Source organism: Osmerus eperlanus, chromosome 28, assembly GCF_963692335.1.
Source record: "Osmerus eperlanus chromosome 28, fOsmEpe2.1, whole genome shotgun sequence".
NCBI classification, from domain to species: Eukaryota; Metazoa; Chordata; class Actinopteri; order Osmeriformes; family Osmeridae; genus Osmerus; species Osmerus eperlanus.
Window position 1 is genome coordinate 1,071,659 of NC_085045.1, and position 17,500 is coordinate 1,089,158.

Below are 17,500 nucleotides of genomic sequence, written 5' to 3' on the forward strand. Positions count from 1 at the left end.
GCACATGTCCCTGTCCGTGTACGTTGTGTGTGTGTGTTTGGGTTTGGGGGGGCATGGCTGTCTGTGCACAGAGCTGAAAATGATCCCCTTGTCTGTTTCCTGTGTGGCTCACTCTGGTCTACCCACCCTGCAGGTTACCTGAGAGGGGGGTCCCCGGGGAACACACTGCAGAGGAGGGGGGAGAGAGGGGGGAGGAGAGAGAGGAAAGGGGAGGAGAGGGGAGGAGAGAGAGAGGGGAGGAGAGGAGAGAGAGAGGGGAGGAGAGAGAGAGGAGAGGGGAGGAGAGAGAGAGGAGAGAGAGAGAGGGGAGAGGAGAGGAGAGGAGAGAGAGAGGAGAGGCTGGGAGGAAAGAGAGAGGGGAGAAGGGAGAAGAGGGGGGAGGGGGAAGAGAGAGAGGGGAGGGGGAGGACAGAAAGAGAGGGGAGAAAGAGAGGGGAGAGAGAGAGGGGAGAAAGAGAGAGGGGGAGAAGATGGAGAGAGAGGGAAGGGGAGAAGAGGGAGAGAGAGGGAAGGGAGAAGAGGGAGAGAGAGGGAAGGGCAGGCTTTCAACGTCCATGAAAGGAGCGGAATCAAACACAAGAAAAGTCCAACAATATACAGCATCCCTCACCAGGAGGACCTGCTGAAACGTGATCGCTAGGGCCGCCACTGTACAATAGACCCGCAGGAGAGACACCTTCACATAGCAGGCCTTCATGGGTGAGGACAGGGACTGCAGGGTGGAGCAAGGAGGAATAGATGGAGAGAGAGATGGGGAGAGAGAGAGAGAGAGAGGTGGGTGGGTGGGTGGGGGGGAGAGAAAAGAAAGATGGAAGTCACTTCAATAGATTTAGAGAGAGAATGAAAGATAGATAGAAAAAGAGGAAAGAGAGCAGAGATGAGGGAGACCTTGCCTAGAGGGGTGAGGACAGCGATGGAGGGATTGAGAGAGGGAGAGATGAAGGATTGAGGGGGGGATGGAGGGATTGAGAAAGGAGAGATGGAGGGATTGAGAGAGGGAGAGATGGATGATTGAGAGAGGGATTGAGAGAGGGAGAGATGGAGGGATTGAGAGAGGGAGAGATGGAGGGATTGAGAGAGGGAAAGATGGAAAAAGATGTGAGGGAAAGAAAGAAAGATGTCATAAAGGGTGCAGAGAGAGACAGAGAGCTGAAGGATATACAGGCAACCATCCAGGAGCGACTGGTGGTCTTCAACCTCCCTACTCTCTCGAGACCTTCTCTCTGTCTCTGTCGAACGGAGGAAATGATCACTTTTCTTTCCCAACAAAACAAAATTAAGAATTGGGAGTCAGGTGGCTGAGCGGTTAGGAAATCGGGCTAGTAATCTGAAGGTTGCCAGTTCGATTCCCGGCTCTGCCAAATGACGTTGTGTCCTTGGGCAAGGCACTTCACCCTACTTGCCTTGGGGGGAATGTCCCTGTACTTACTGTAAGTTGCTCTGGATAAGAGCGTCTGCTAAATGACTAAATGTAAATGTAAGAAACTACATTAAAAAGGTTTAACAAAGGTCTGAATGCAGCAGTCTGTGAGAGACAGAATCTCACAAGCGCTGACAAAAAGGGAGGCGATCCGTCACTGGTGGTCATGTGACATGCATGCAGTGCATTGTGGGTGGACAACACACGTGGTGACTGCTATGTGACAATAGGTGACATGTTGTTTGGCTTCCAGGAGAAGGTTAGGTGTGGTCAACACTGCTCATCTTCCACACACACTATACACACACACACACCATACATACATGCATACACACATGCTCACCACAAACACACACACCATATATGTGTACGCAAACATGCAGACGCAACGTAGACGTGCGCACACAAACATACACACGCACATACACACACCATACATCCGCACACACAGAAATATATACAAACCACTTGAAAGGTGTCAAATCCCATCTTGTGGATTTATGTTGTCTCCTGTTCATTTCAGAATGTCAGGAACCACTTTTCTGTATCTGTGTAAAGGTGGGCTGCACATTCTGGAAACTTGACCTAGCTGGAAGTGAGAGACCATCAATGGGAGAATGGCAGAAATATATACAAACCACTTGAAAGGTGTCAAATCCCATCTTGTGGATTTATGTTGTCTCCTGTTCATTTCAGAATGTCAGGAACCACTTTTCTGTATCTGTGTAAAGGTGGGCTGCACATTCTGGGAAACTTGACCTAGCTGGAAGTGAGAGACCATCAATGGGAGAATGAGGTGTTTCCTAAATGGATAACCACAAAGTTACACACACACACACACACACAGAGAACACACCCAGAAACACAGACACACACACATGTTGACATACACATTGACAGACACACACACATGCAGAAACACAAACACAAGAAAACACACACAGAACACACCCTGAAACACAGACACACACACACATGTTGACATACACATTGACAGACACACACACACATGCAGAAACACACACACAAACACACACACACAAAGCGTGTAACTGATGCTCATAGAGTACTGAGCAGGGGGATAATTGGTGAGACTATTGTGTGCTTCTCAAAGGGATGGTTACCCAAGAAGCCTCATGTACATGTACATTTGCTTTGAAGGTGGCGACACCACAGAGTGCACCCCGAGGAGGTGGACTCTGAGACCCAGAGACCCTTTTTGAGCGGCGGACATCTTTCACGGTCTTTCAAGAACGAGGACGAAGGCAGGTCTTCTTCTGTGGTGAAAAGAAAGGGGGTGTTGCCACGACCACAGACAGGATGTCGTTCGTCAGCAGCGGTCAAAATAGTTCTTACGTCTGTGAGGCTTTGTAGCCTCCAGTCACTCACACACTCACACTCACACACACACACTCACACACACACACAAACATATACCTACTGTCACACAATCACTCTCACACACGCACCTTGTCACACACACACACACTTACACTCATGTACCTGACTGCAGGTAGACAGATATATATGAGAGAGAGAGAGAGAGAGAGAGAGAGAGAGAGAGAGAGAGAGAGAGAGAGAGAGAGAGAGAGAGAGAGAGATGAGAGAGAGAGAGAGAGAGAGAGAGAGAGAGAGAGAGAGAGAGAGAGAGAGAGAGAGAGAGAGAGAGAGAGAGAGAAAGAAATAGAGAGAGAGAGAGAGAGAGAGAGAGAGAGAGAGAGAGAGAGAGAGAGAGAGAGAGAGAGAGAGAGAGAGAGAGAGAGAGAGAGAGAGAGAGAGAGAGATGTAGTGTACCCTCTTAGAAAGATTGTCATCTCATAAGTGATAATGGACCCAGTCACATGATCCTATCTATGAGCTGGCTGAATAATGCATGGAGTTGTGTGGAACAACACCGACCTGTCTTATCTGACGCAAAGCGTGTTTCCAAATAACCCGTCAGCTCCTCTGAAAGCTCTCCCGTGATAACATCAGGGACCCTTTGCTTATGATTGAGGATGTGTCTTCACAGCATGCTCTGTGGTCTAGAACCGTGTCAAACACAGATATACCGCCCATACGAGGCGTGTGTGTGAGAGAGTGATTACAGCCGTATGATGTACAAGGCTGTCTCACTAACAGAGTGTGGCATTGATTCACCTTCACTACACTATCAGAATAACTGTATCTCCTCCTTATGTCTGTGGTCTCACTCTTCTCTCTCTCTCTGCCTCTCTCTCTGTCTGTCTCTCTACCTCTCTCTGTCTGTCTCTCTACCTCTCTCTCTCTCTCTGTGTGTCCGTCTCTCTCTCTACCTCTCTCTCTGTCTGTCTCTCTACCTCACTCTCTCTCTGTCTCTATCTCTCTGTCTCTGTGTCTCTCTACCCCCTCTCTCTTTTTTGCTCCTCCTCTTTATTTCCGCCTCTTTATCTCTATCTCTCTCTCTTCGCCGCTCCCTCGCTCCCTCCCCCCCTCCCCTCTCTCCTCTCTCTCCCCCTCTGTCTCCATCTCTTGAGGAACAGCAGATGGAAGGTGCAGCCCAGTCCTGCTCTTTGTGTCAGCATCCCCAGAGAGGGTGGGACGATGCAACCACCTCCCCATATCTCATACAACATTCAAGGAGCTCTCTTTTCATTAAAGAAAGCCTTGGAATTCTGACAGTGTTTGAAATGGCCACTAGACCAGCGCCTTACTGGCCCCCTGCTGTTTAGTAGTAGCAGGGAAACTTAACAGAGACACGCTTTGGTTTGCTCGCAATACGCCCTGTTTGTGTGTGTCCTGTTGTTTGTGTGTTGTCTGTGTGTGTGTGTGTGTGTGTGTCCTGGTGAGTGGGATGGGAATGACATTGAAATCGATCATTTAAAGTCGTTATATGGATAGGGGGGTATAGCGTTCAGAATCCACAAATACTGTCTCAGAATAAACTGTCGTTTTCTGACAAAGAATACAGCTTTATAACGTTTTAAAAACCTTCATAATTTGGTTAATAAGTCCAGACCAAACCAAGTGCGTGGCAGCAGTGAAAAAGGGGATTTGTGTTGAACTAGTAGCCCACGTCTCTGAGCCACAGGCTATAAGATGGGGTCGCTACTCTTGTTGCCTTACGCCCGAAAGTCATGCATGAGAGACGCGGTAGTTTTTTTCGTCATAACGCCCATTCTGAATATTTTATGATTGTGAAACCTCAATCCACCGTGTCTCCCACCTGTTAAGCACATCGACCTGTTTACGTGGAAAGTACTACCAGTGGAGTTTAAACTAGGCATTCAAGTGGCTTGCGTTCAAGCACAAACGTTTGTTGGCTAGCCTGTTGGAATATCATCAATTGATTATCATCAAAATAATATCATAATTTACACAGAAAGTAGCCCGATATGGTGATGAAAATGGTAGTCTATTAGTCTACTTTTTTATTCGCTCATACTCACTTATCTCAACAGAATGTTTCAAATAATAACTTCCTCCAATTTAATGCTAAACATGACAGAAATATATATTTTAATTCCCCTACTTACTCGAGCGTAACCAAAAGCAATTACAAATATTTAACTCTTAATAGGACTCTCAATAACACGAATCTACATGTGCGTGGTCAACACCATTAGGCGATATTTCAAAGGACATCACAACGCGAAATCTGATCGCTTACCGGCTCGAGATGTACAGACGGTTACTCCATCCATAACCAGATAAAGGAGTATAAATTGTGTAAATAATTGAACACCGCATTATATTGCCTATTATTCCTCATGTTAATCTCGAGAGGCGACCACGGGGACAAGGCGCGTGATTGGGTAAAACAGAGGGGAGGAACCCGCAGGCGGTGGAAGGTAGCATGAACAGGTAACTTACGTTCATAAATAATTCTTCGATACTTTTTATCCTTATTCTCACGAACTGTTGGGATAGAATTGGCATGCGGTGGTTTTTATGATAAGCACCGCTGTCGTTAAAAAAAGACTGATCCAACTTTTCCTTCAAAGATTTAATTGGCTCGTACCAGTCGCAGCAGGTGCGTGCTGCCAATTGTGTACCTGTTGTGTGTGCGCGTGCTTACTTGCTTGCCTCCACTTGCACGGGATCACAAGTGGGACTGCTATAACTTTACTTTGAATGGAGAGGGGGAGCGAGGAGGCAGTTCAGGTCGCGTGCATGCGTGTGCGTGGCGGGTTGACAGTAGAAAGTGTGTTCCCTCCTGAGTTGACTCCTGCGAGACCTTGAAGGGGACCCGCGAGCGCTTACCAGCTGACAGCGCGTGCTTGAGGCTATCCAACACCTTGGACCACGAGCCTTACTACAATGTTTCAAACTTAATGCACTCTCCCATAACAAGTGGGCCTATAACTCAATCAACGGGAAAGATATCACCACATATAGGCTACAAGATTTTTTTGTTTAGTAAAGTGTAGCAAACATTTACGCACAGTATGGTGGCGTTAAGAGTAACGTTTGGGATGCGAGCGTTACTGTTGCTCAACAGAGCTGGAGACAGATAGAACGCTCAATCATTAGAGCGCGGGGCAGGGGTGCGTGCGCCCAGGGCATATGGAGAGCGAGCGCGTGGACAGTTTTTTTTTTTTTATCACCGTGCATTTACAATAAATTACATCGAGCGAAAAAAGAAAGAGAGTGCCTGCGGTGTCTTCGAATAATAAAACATTTCAGAAGTTTTTTTTTTTTTAACAGAACTAGCTTGAAACATGCTTAGCCGTGAGGATAACAATGTGTATTTTAGAGTACATTATTAAGCTTCTGAGTCGAGTTTGTGTTGCCTGGTAGCATCACCGGCCTCAAGAATTTAGTATTTCTGAGCCTAACATCGATTTAAGGCATTGCTGTTTTAGTCAGAACACGAAAAAGATGGTTACCTTTTTCTTGTTTTCTTGCTTTGATATATCCACCCTAAAGAGTTTTAAACACCCCAGACAAGAGATAGCCTGAAAAAGACCTTGTCAGTTCATGTCAAATCAACAGCATGTAAACCCCGTTGTAAGAATAGGTGACATTCTGTTTCTATACTCACAGAATAAAACTAAAACGGTTTATTGCTTCCGCAAATAATACTAATAGGCTATTACTCATAATACTTCTGCAAATAATAATAAAAAATAAAATTCCTGCAACTACGACTAGTCTAACTGTGTTAAGTATTAGGCTACTAGTTTTATAATGTGGCCTATTTACGGATGTTATGCTATGTGATATGTGACGCTCCTAATGAAGATTAAATATTATTAAAGTTATCTCTAGAGAAGGAGACCTCGTGTTGATGAATATTTTTAAGGAGTGAAATAAACGAAGACTAAGGAGCTTAATGCAGGAACACTGAAACAGGTCTCGTGATGTGTTGTGGTTTAATGATACATACCTGCACTATAGTTTGTCTTTCAAGAAAAGCGTCCCCTAAATGAATTAAAGGTTTAGGATAATGTAGGATAATAGACTATTTAAACTAAGCTATATAAAGTCCTGCGTAGATAGTCAGTGTAAATAGAATGATGACAGTTAAATATATATTTTTTGTTTGCTTATTTATTCTCAAACCCAAAATAACATAAAACCAACAAATGGAAAAATACTAGATTTTCAGCAACAATAACATGTCATTAAAAAAGTCAAATCAATTGAATACAATCAGGAATAAATAAGCTATGTCAAATCTTCTCATCCAGTGAAAGCAGACACACAAAATTCATCTGAAAGAATCTAAGTAACCAAAATCAACAAAATATATAAGAAACAAAAATGGCTACATTAAATATGCTATCTGTATCAAATTGGCGGTACTACAACTAACAAAAAACGGAAACAAAGAAATATTTTGTGGTTCTAAACAAATTCGTATTCATCAAGCCCCTGGCTCGTTTAAAGTGCGCGTTGGTAACTTTAGAAGTTGCAAACAATTTCATACAGGGACATTTACAGGCAAGTAAACAATTCAATAATATTCATTATGATCAGAATCAGGAGAATCATAGTTACAAAAAAATCTGTACATTAAAAATATCATATCAGGCAATTTTGTGGAAGACAGTTTGGTCCGTGACTTGGGAGAGCCCGTGGCAGTGCTGCGCGCGACATGGCAGAGGGGTCTCTTCCATGTCCCCATGGAGACGGCAAGGCTACAAATCTATTGGCAGATCCAAATTTAGGCTTATCTGACATTTAAAAAAATCTTTATCTGACAGTTGATAAAATATAGTTCTCAGGTGGAATCAAAATCACGTTTGGAAAGCAAGCCTATTCTTTTATAAAACGCATAGGCTATTAATTTCGGATGATGTGATTGACTCGGTTAACGTCCATAGTGTTCAGAATGTGTGACGGTTGGGCAGTTCCGAAAGCTCGTCTTCACTCTGGAGTTCCATAGCCATCTCGTCCGAATCACTAAACTGGGAGTGCGGGGAAAACTCTCCGTCGCTCCGGTTGGACCGTGGAGAGTTTTTCGTACTGTCAGAACCGGAGCTTGCCACCCCTGTGGAAGGAGACCGCATCTCGTGCTCCATGAGGGCGGAAAACGAATCACCTTCGAACGGGAACGGGATGCTGTTTAGTTGGACAGGTAGCCCCGTGCTCGTGCCCCTCCTACCGGTAGCGGGGGATCCACGGGGTGCTTTGTCACCGTCGTAGACGGCGGTGGGCAACTTTGGCGAGTCAGCACTGGGACCCTCAAGCAGGTCTGACAGCGCATTGATGTAGATCTGGGCCATCTGTAGGGTCTCGTATTTGGAAAGCTTCTTGTCGTTATCGAAAGCGGGAATTACGCTGCGCAACTCGTCGAATGCGTGATTCAACCCGTGCATCCGTCTCCTTTCCCGGGCGTTGGCAGCCTGGCGTCGCTGCTTCTGAACTCCGTGGACCGGCTTGCTGGACGGTGCTCGCTGCCTGCCCTCCTCCGCGCTCAGAGACCCCTTCAATCGACACAGCTCCCGCACTTTGAGCGGGCCCTTGCCGGTCTCTCTGAAGTTCGGACTGTGGTCGTCAGACGCGGGGGACCCGCCTTCCAGGCTCGAGCTGGAGCAGGGAGAGTGCAGCAGGTAGTCGGCGTGTGCCACGCAGGTGCCAGGCTGCGCGGGAGCCAGCCAGGCGCGTGGGTCACTGCTGTTCATGAGTGCCAGACCTGACGGATCCATGCTCGAGCCCTGCGCGTCGAGCTCGCTCATCTCCTTTGGTTCCTTGCTCCACTCCCCAATACGCAGAACATCCATCTCCGTCTTGGAGGATTAAAAAAGGCAACAATATAAAACTGCTTCTTCAGCACCCTGCGCTCTCACTATGTCGCGTGCAGGTCTCCTTCTCTAGTGTCTCAAGGCGCGGCGTCGGTTTAAAAAGCGGCACGCGCCTAGGAGCCCCCCTTCTCTTGCTGGTCGCGTGGCGCTTTGACCAATAAGAGCACTTGGAGCACGCGCGTGTAAAGGACCAATGAGGAGCGCCGGTAAACCCGAGAGCGGTTATTATGCTGTGTCTGTTTATAATAATGCCTCGGTTTACGGGTTGTTTAACGGGGGTAAGTTAGGTAGCACAATGGCTTGTCCCCCAGGACACGCACGGGAGAGGAGATGGTTAGGAGCGTGGACCGCTCGCGTCTCGGTATGAGAGGGTTAGTGGAGTGTCAACAGACTTATAACGCATAATAACAAACATGCGGGGAAGAGTGTGGTGACAAAGCCCTGGGCCTATAATGTCCTTTCACAGACAAAAGTCAAAACGTCTGACAGTTGCTTTGGAGGAGAGAAATCTTACCGCCCAGAAGACAGAGAGAGAGAGACAGAGACAGAGAGAGAGATACAGAGAGAGAGAGACAGAGAGAGAGAGAGAGAGAGAGAGACAGACACAGAGACAGAGAGAGAGAGACAGAGAGAGAGAGAGAGAGAGAGAGAGAGAGAGAGAGAGAGAGAGAGAGAGAGAGAGAGAGAGAGAGAGAGAGAGAGAGAGACAGACAGACAGACAGACAGACACAGAGACAGAGAGCGAGAGACAGAGAGAGAGAGACAGAGAGAACAGCATTTTCAAACGTTAGTGTGCAAGAAGAGAACCAGATCATCTGGTTCACAGACAGAGAACATGAAGGATGTAGCACACTCTCTAAAACTCCTACTTAATACAGTTGACGACGTTGATATTGATAGATTTGAGGAAATGAGGTGAAAATAAGCTTTAAGGACAGTGCTTTTTTTAGTTTACAGTGCTTTGTAAACTAAGAGTGCTTCTTAAAAAAAAACTATAAACCATACTAAATATGTATAAATCTTAAACGACACACCGATTTCCAGTTTGACCTGTCAGCAGTCAGCACTTATGGACATATCAACATCAAGTTGATGATTAATCGTTATTGGTTATGAAAATCACCCGGAAAAGTAATCGAATCCAGTGTGCATAAAGAAACGGTAAAAAAGGGGGTTGATTCAATTCAATTCGCCCAAATGTTTACTCATAATTTGATTAGATCTCGCAGTTTACACAATGCAGGTAGCCATTTCAAGATAACCACAAACCATGCGAAATTAGGCGACATTTGTCCTAAAGTAGTGTAGGCTACTATGTGATAGGCATCCTACTCAAATAGCCTAATATTCTATTCTAGTAACTGGGAGGAGAAGAAAAAAGTTGACCAAAGAACTCTGCTCCCGGGGTTTCACTCTTTGTCAATTCAGCGCTTCACCATTCTGTGAATGTTAAGGGCGTCTCTCGTTTCATTTTCCTTTGTACACGTCCAGAACCTTTTGATCCAGCTCGAGGAACGCCCTGTCAGCGAGGGCGCTTCGCGGGGATCGGAAACACGAGCAGGGGGCTCGACAGCGCTCCACTGACACGAGCTCGGGCCAAAGAAAGCGGAGGGAGAGGGATGTGTGTGCACAGTGTGTGTGTGTGTGTGTGTGTGTGTGTGTGTGTGTGTGTGTGTGTATGTATGTGTGTACGTGTGAGAGAGACGATGGACACTGGTGGTACACGGTGTGCGCACACACACTTGTCTTTCCCCTCACTCCAACAAGAGTTTAGAGAACGAGAGATCAAAGATAAACGCTGCAGCCTACAGGCCTACAATGATAAAATAAAAGCCTATAAGGCCCACACGAAATCATTATGCACTTCATGTGCATGAATGGTTCATAGACTATGGGAATATATTGGCTACTATGAAATCAAATCATTAGACTTTTTCATAATTATTTTTTTTTCCTGAATAATAGTCTTAGGCTACATAAAACATTTAAAACGAAATATTTAAATAATCATATTTTGTAGGCCTATACAATCACGCAATAATCAGAATCGGTTAAAACGGTGGGTCGGCCATATTGTTGTACAACATTCTTGTTGCTATATAGATTTTTTTCTAAAGCCCTAAACACCTGAATTTCTTAAATACCTCCAGTTCTTAGATAAAACGACAGTATTTTCACTCTGTATTCATTTATGCATAGGTCGCATCGCGCGGAGGCTCGAGGACTGGCGCCTCGCCCTGTCTATCTCCACCTACGAGAGTCCTCGTGTAGGGGTTGGAACGGCGGCTAAAGCAAACACCAGGTTGGATATTGTAGCATTCGATTATTAAAGTGTCGCGTGAACAATGGCGACTATGTTTCATTGGACACGCTTGGGGGACTCTTTGGAAAACGGGCACAAAATGTGACAACATGGGGCCTTCCCGCGTGGAGGAGTCTGCGTGCTGTTTACCCCATTCCTGTCTCCCGGGAAACGGTGCGCGCACTGGTGAGGTGCTAATAATATTATCAATAACATCACAATAACAATGCTAATAATAATAGGCCTACTAATAATAGTGCATGTGTTATAATGCCATCTCTAACCCTAAACCTAACACACTTTTATAGTGCCACGTGTCTTTATTAATACCCGCTCCTCCTCCCCTGAGAGAAAAAGTTAATAATTGAGATAGAAACCCAAGTTTAAAAAAATTACATGTAGTCAATAGCCTACTTGAAGTCTCATTAACTTCTATGTCTTCTATATCAGTTGGTTGCATGTGCCTACTTTCTCTTTATTTCTCCATCCCTCTTCATCTCTCCCTCTCTCTCTCCCCTCCCCTCCCCTCAACCCCCCCCCCCCCTCCTCTCTTTCTATCTCTCCCCCCTCTCCCTAATATACCACACACCGTATCTCCATTCAACGCTTACCAAAACAGCTAAGCAGCGCCCTCTCGTGGTGAATATATAAAACTACCATTTTAGATTTACCAGCGAGGGACGCTCCAGATGACGCCCTGCACATTACATTTAAATTGGGTTCCAGCTTGGCTGCAGCTTGCCTTTGGAACATTTCCTTTCATTTATCAAAATTAAGCTGTATGCCTCTAAAACAGCCCTTCTCAACCCTGGTCCTCAACGACCGCCTGCCCTGCATGCTTTAGATGTTTCTCTACTCCAACACACTTCAAGTGAGAAACATCTAAAACGTTTGACGCATTCTCTCCATAGGGACATCTGCTGGTCAAATCTTGGTATGGCGACAATATAGACTGAGTGAAGGAATGGAAATATGGGGAGCTTAGTGTTATGTGAGCAAAGCTACGATTCGAACTTATGAATGACCTTAAAGTAAACAGACATTTAGAGTTTTTATAGAGCAACATTTTGTAGTTTGCCCATTCATGATTATCTAGCCGTTTGATTTATATGGAAACAATTCAACCAAGTTAGACATCTTGCCAAATTTGACTCCTACTACAGTTTGTCCTGTTCCCCCCCACCCCCTTCAGAAAAAAGGAACATTTAAATGTATCTTTAAAAGAGAAAGCCCACTTTAGGATAAATATTTTCAATGTTTTCATGTTTAATAAGTGGCACTAGCGGTAGTGGCGAACATTCTCTGCCGTCTCCTGGGAGACGATGTAGCGGGTGAGTTATGGAAGTCATCGTATCGGGGCCATGATAGCTTGATTTCATTGGTTAGCTTTATTTTACAAAATGTCAAATATACAGTTATACATATATATATATAATTTAGAATGCATATCATAAAGAACTACTGTAACAGGCAAGGTGTGACAGGGACAGAAGCTTTGGTGCGATCTGATTGGCTGTTTACAGTGCTAGTGAACTCATTACTGCGTAATGACCAGTCCTGAGAGACAGGAAGCAGGAAGCAGGACAGACGCCATCTGACATGCCAAGGGTCGTCTTCTCCAACAACCTCGACACATACAGAGCCTTACAAAAGGGGATATATATATATTCATATATTTGTATACATGGAAATATGTAAATCTCATATAAACAACTAAAATATTTTGCTGATTTGGGAACAGGGATGGGGGGGTAGTCTTGGCTGGGGGGGGGGCAAGACATGGGGGGGGGCTGGGGCAGGTACATGGGGGGGCTGGGGCAGGTACATGGGGGGGCTGGGGCATGGGGGGGCTGGGGCATGGGGGGGCTGGGGCATGGGGGGGCTGGGGCATGGGGGGGCTGGGGCAGGTACATGGGGTGTTCCAAGTTGATCCAGTGCAAGGACTGAACAGTCAACACACGCGCGTTCAACCATTCAACATTACAAGCAACTTTCTGATATTGCACTAAGTTCTCCCACGTGATACCCTGGTTTCAACCAGGTCACATCACCGTACGTGATGCAGCTACGAGTGCAAGCACCGACTCTCTGCTCTGTCCGTGAGCTCTCGGAGAGAGGTCCGGGGTCAGACCTAAGAGATACCTTTGTTGTCTTCCCTACACGCGCACACGCACACGCACACACGCACACACACACACACACACACACACACACAGGGTTAGCTTGTTAGTTTCAACGTCAGCACAAGAGACAAAACCGTACCTTGGTCTCACCCTTCTCCTCAACGAGAACAGAACAACAGTTTCGATAAGGAAGATGACCTGATCAGAACCATTGTACAAATGAACTGCTGGAACTTCATGTCTACGATCGCTATCGCAACTATATTTGGGTTCGATTCGAAAGGAATATGGGGAATGAGTCCCAGATGCAGCCCAATCTGAGTGTGTGTCAGTCAAAAGGACAACACGCGTCTTTCAATCTTCTCCAAAAGAAAGCCTACCCCCTCCTCCTCTCTCTGTCTCTGTCTGTCTCTGTCTGTCTCTCTCTGTCTGTCTGTCTCTCTCTGTCTCTCTGTCTGTCTCTGTCTGTCTCTCTCTGTCTGTCTGTCTCTGTCTGTCTGTCTCTCTCTCTGTCTCTCTCTCTCTGTCTCTCTCATCATCCATATGCCTATGGATTCACTCCGAAATACACAAAATCAAAAATCAACATTGGGTCATCATGAGACGAAGTTGAAAAACTGTCCCTTTTCAAAACAGGAAGCTTGACAACAAAATAACTTGACGCTAGTAGAGTTAGTGTTAAGCGAGAGAGGGAGAGAGAGAGACAGGACAGAGAGATGAGAGGCCAGACAAACGGAGGGAGGAGAGGGAGGGAGAAAGAAAGAAAGAGGAAAAGAGAGAAATCTAAATGTTTGGCCGGAGGCTCTACGTGCATCGTGTCGTTGCCGGTGACGGTGTTTTAACGTCTATCTGACAGCAGCAGACCAGAGTCACAAACAACATAGTAACAGAACTTGAATAGTTTATTTTGGTTGGTGGAGTTATATATGGTTTATGTTGCCATAGTGACCCCCCCCCCCCCACACACACACACCATTCGTCCCGCGCGTGTCATATCCTGAGACAGCCATCCCTATCTTTAAGGCACTGATGCCAAGTTGAGGATGTCAGCCAAGTTGAACTAGGGAACATAGACACGCCTTAAAGACATCAGACCATCTGCTCAGTGCCACACAGGTCTGACCCTTGACCCTTGTCAGGAGGAGTCAGGTTGGGATTGGTAGAGAGAGTTTGGGGGTTAAGAAACAAGGGAGGGCAATGCTAAGAAGGCTAATACTGCTTAATGCTGATTGGTCAATGCCCAGACCAGGTGTGTACAGAGACATAGCTTCGGAATGTGTTTTTGAGGGGAAAGGGATACATCCCCCCTAATCTAACCCCACCCTCACAGTCCTTGGGGTCATGACCCTGATCTTGGAGTCGTGGAGACCTCAACATGCAAACTCTCTCTCACACACTCTCTCACACACACGCTCACACACACACACTCTCCCCCTTGTTGATCGATCGTCTCATCGACGCCCCCACACACTGTTCCCTTTTACAAAATAGTTGGAGTGTAAATAGAGCCGTACTGTATGTAGAACAAAAACGAGGTTTGGTAGAAGTGTGTCGTGCGGAGTGTGTGTTTGGTAGAAGTGTGTCGTGCGGAGTGTGTTTGGTAGAAGTGTGTCGTGCAGAGTGTGTGTTTGGTAGAAGTGTGTCGTGCAGAGTGTGTGTTTGGTATAAGTGTGTCGTGCAGAGTGTGTGTTTGGTAGAAGTGGGTCGTGCGGTGTGTGTTTGTGCCTCTCTCTCACGCCGGCCTGCAGCCACAACATTCAGCGAAACAAACAAGTAACAACGACTCAACTGTCAAACATCTTCCGCCCTGGAATACATTCAATGCGGACAATCAGGTTAGGGTGTCTGGACTCTGCCACGACAGACCTGCTCCTCCTCCTCCTTTAGGGAGCACACAGGTGAGTCTCTGGGAGGAGGAGGGGTGCGTCTCTCTCTGGGGGCCCCCCCGGGGAGCGAGACAGGAAGTGAGCTCACTGCCTGCAGGGGGTCAGAGGAACATGTACTGGTTGTCGATGGCTCTCTTGCGTCCGCGGTCCGGCTCCAGCTCGTAGTCAGAGTCCCGGTGGCTGGACAGGAGGCCAGGGAGGAGGCCAGGGTGGGAGGCTGGTTGGGGGTTGGGGTGTCGCAGGAGGGACCTGCGACCCACAGACTCGCTTCTCCGCAGGGGTCCGGGGGGGGCGGGGTCTGGGGGGGGCGTGGGGCGCCCGTGCAGGGGCTGGAGGGGGTAGAGGTGGTACTGGGGCTGGGGGAGGGGCCGGGGGGCCTGGCTGGAGGGCGCGCTGGAGGAGGGGAGCAGCCCGGAGAAGCTGGCCAGCCTGCAGTGAGCCAAGCTGGGCTCGGAGCTCCAGCGGTGCAGGGAGAAAGGGACGAGGACCGCTCCGGAGGGCTGGCCTGCAGGACAGAGAACACGGCTGTGAGGCGGTGGTGTGTGTGTGTGTGTGTGCTGGGGATGATGGTAGCCGGTAGCAGAGATGCGTCACAGCGTCTGCTGAGTGAATGAACAGGTGAAGTAGCGAGGAGGGAGAGGGGAGGGAGGGCGGGGTCACCTTGCGAGGGGGCGTGGCCAGCCAGCACGTAGCTGGACAGCGTGACGTCCCCGGCGGAGCCACACTCCAGGGGGATGGGGAAGAGCCGGAAGTGGCTGAGCATGTCCCCCACGGAGGAGAAGCGCAGGTGCTGCACCCGGCACTGCCCCGCCTCCGTCAGGGAGAGACGCAGGTGCTGCAGGGAGGGGGAGGAGGAAGAGGAGGGGGTGGGGGAGGGCGGAGGAGAAGGGAGGAAGGGAAGGAGAGGGGGTGGGGGTGGGGGAAGAGGAGGGAGGAGGGGGGAGGAAGGAGGAGGAGGGGGGTAGAGGGGGGGTACAAAAAACATTTTAAGAAGAAAGGTGGATATGTCGTTACTTTGGCTTTCTGGGTAAAGGGGAGGAGTTACTTTGGCCTGCTGGGTAAAGGGGAGGAGTTACCTTGGCCTACTGGGTAAAGGGGAGGAGTTACCTTGGCCTGCTGGGTAAAGGGGAGGAGTTACCTTGGCCTGCTGGGTAAAGGGGAGGAGTTACTTTGGCCTGCTGGGTAAAGGGGAGGAGTTACCTTGGCCTACTGGGTAAAGGGGAGGAGTTACCTTGGCCTGCTGGGTAAAGGGGAGGAGTTACCTTGGCCTTGCCCTGGTAGTTGAAGGTCAGGACGTAGTCTCCTCGGCGTGTCTCGCTCTGTCGGACCAGGAAGACACCGTGGCCCTCGCGGCCGAAGTTCTGCACCAGGCCGGCGGCCTTCACCCTGGACAGGGAGCCGTGGAACCAGGGGTAGGAGCACAGGTGGGGGTCAGTCCTGTGGTACAACTGCTCCAGCAGCACACAGGTCAGAGAGCCTGGAGGGGAGGGGAGGGTAGAGGAGGAGGGAGGATCTTTAGAACAGGGGTTCTGGATGGTTAGTGTTGGGACAGGGGGTCGAACACTAGTGGATTGGAGCAGTTGAACATTAGGTCTACAGATACCTCATCAGCCCTCCTCCCCTCCCTCCCCCCGACCTACCCTGGCTGCCAGACTCTGAGCTACGATTGGCCGAGGCAGCTGTGTCGACTGGGGAGGTCAGCAGCTCCACATCCACACTGTGGGAGAGAGAGAGAGAGAGACAGAGAGAGAGAGAGAGAGAGAGAGAGAGGGGAGAGAGAGACAGAGAGGGGAGGGAGAGGGAAAAGACAGAGAGAGGGAGGAAGGAGGGAGACATAAGGAGGGAGGGGAAAAGGAAGAGAAAGGGAGAGGGGGAGATGAGAGAGAGGGGGGGAGATGAGAGAGAGATGTGGGTTGGCTGGTGGATTTTACAGTTTGGAATGTATTTATTTAGCTTTTTTCTCCTTGCAGTTACAAAAAAGGGGGGAGAGAGAGAGAGAGAGAGGGATAGAGAGAGAGAGAGAGAGAGAGAGAGAGGGAGGGAGGGAGGGGGGAAGAGAGAGAGGGAGGGGGGAGAGAGAGAGAGGGAGGTGGGGGGGGAGAGAGAGAGGGATAGAGAGAGAGAGAGACAGAGGGAGGGAGAAAGAGAGAGAGCGGGGGAGAGAGAGGGAGAGAGAGAGGGAGAGAGGGAGGGGGGCTCAGGAAGCAGCAGGATGAAGTTTTACAAAAGCTTCAGGAAGTAGGTCTTGTTAAGTCTTGAAAACGTGTAGTGTTACATGATAGCCCCACTCCACCCTGCACACACACACACGTGCACATACAGACACACACACACGTACACACACACACGTGCACACACAGTCAGAGAAGGAAGCTTGATCAAATCCTGCTTAAATGCTGACTACAGTTCTGAGAACTCAATAACAGGAAGACAGGCCTTCTGTTCTCTGAGTGTGTGTGTGTGTGTGTGCGAATGTGTGTGTTCTGTGTGTGTGTGTGTTCTCTGATTCAGAAGCGTTCAGAAGTGTCTGAAACTCGTATTCACATTCACACATCCCCTCA

The 17,500-nt window shown here is 48.1% G+C and overlaps 3 protein-coding genes across 4 annotated transcripts in view; 1 reads left to right on the forward strand and 2 right to left on the reverse strand.

Moving 5' to 3' along the window:
• The window catches only part of hsd17b4 (hydroxysteroid (17-beta) dehydrogenase 4), a 92,984-nt gene that overhangs the window by 28,498 nt on the left and 46,986 nt on the right, over positions 1-17,500 (forward strand). The window contains exon 1 of one of the 2 annotated variants that reach the window (XM_062454944.1): positions 15,359-15,362. The exons of the other annotated variant lie outside the window; for it this stretch is intronic. The gene's annotated coding sequence lies outside the window, so the exon portion shown is untranslated. Of the gene's footprint in view, positions 1-15,358; positions 15,363-17,500 lie in introns of those variants that run through there. 2 annotated transcript variants of the gene reach the window in all.
• atoh1a (atonal bHLH transcription factor 1a) lies at positions 7,010-9,014 on the reverse strand. Its single transcript, XM_062454526.1, has one exon. It carries the CDS (start codon positions 8,605-8,607, stop codon positions 7,711-7,713), a length of 897 nt encoding a protein of 298 aa, XP_062310510.1. The 5' UTR covers positions 8,608-9,014; the 3' UTR covers positions 7,010-7,710.
• sh2b3 (SH2B adaptor protein 3) overlaps positions 12,209-17,500 on the reverse strand; it is a 22,799-nt gene continuing 17,507 nt past the window's right edge. The window contains 4 exon segments of the mRNA XM_062454960.1: positions 12,209-15,444; positions 15,600-15,774; positions 16,202-16,416; positions 16,580-16,656. Of these exon segments, the coding sequence (XP_062310944.1) occupies positions 15,041-15,444; positions 15,600-15,774; positions 16,202-16,416; positions 16,580-16,656 (871 nt within the window). The 3' untranslated portion in view covers positions 12,209-15,040.

Bases quoted from the DNA above. Each gene is read 5' to 3' on its own strand.
- atoh1a (XM_062454526.1), bottom strand. From the start codon at position 8,607: ATGGATGTTCTGCGTATTGGGGAGTGGAGCAAGGAACCAAAGGAGATG.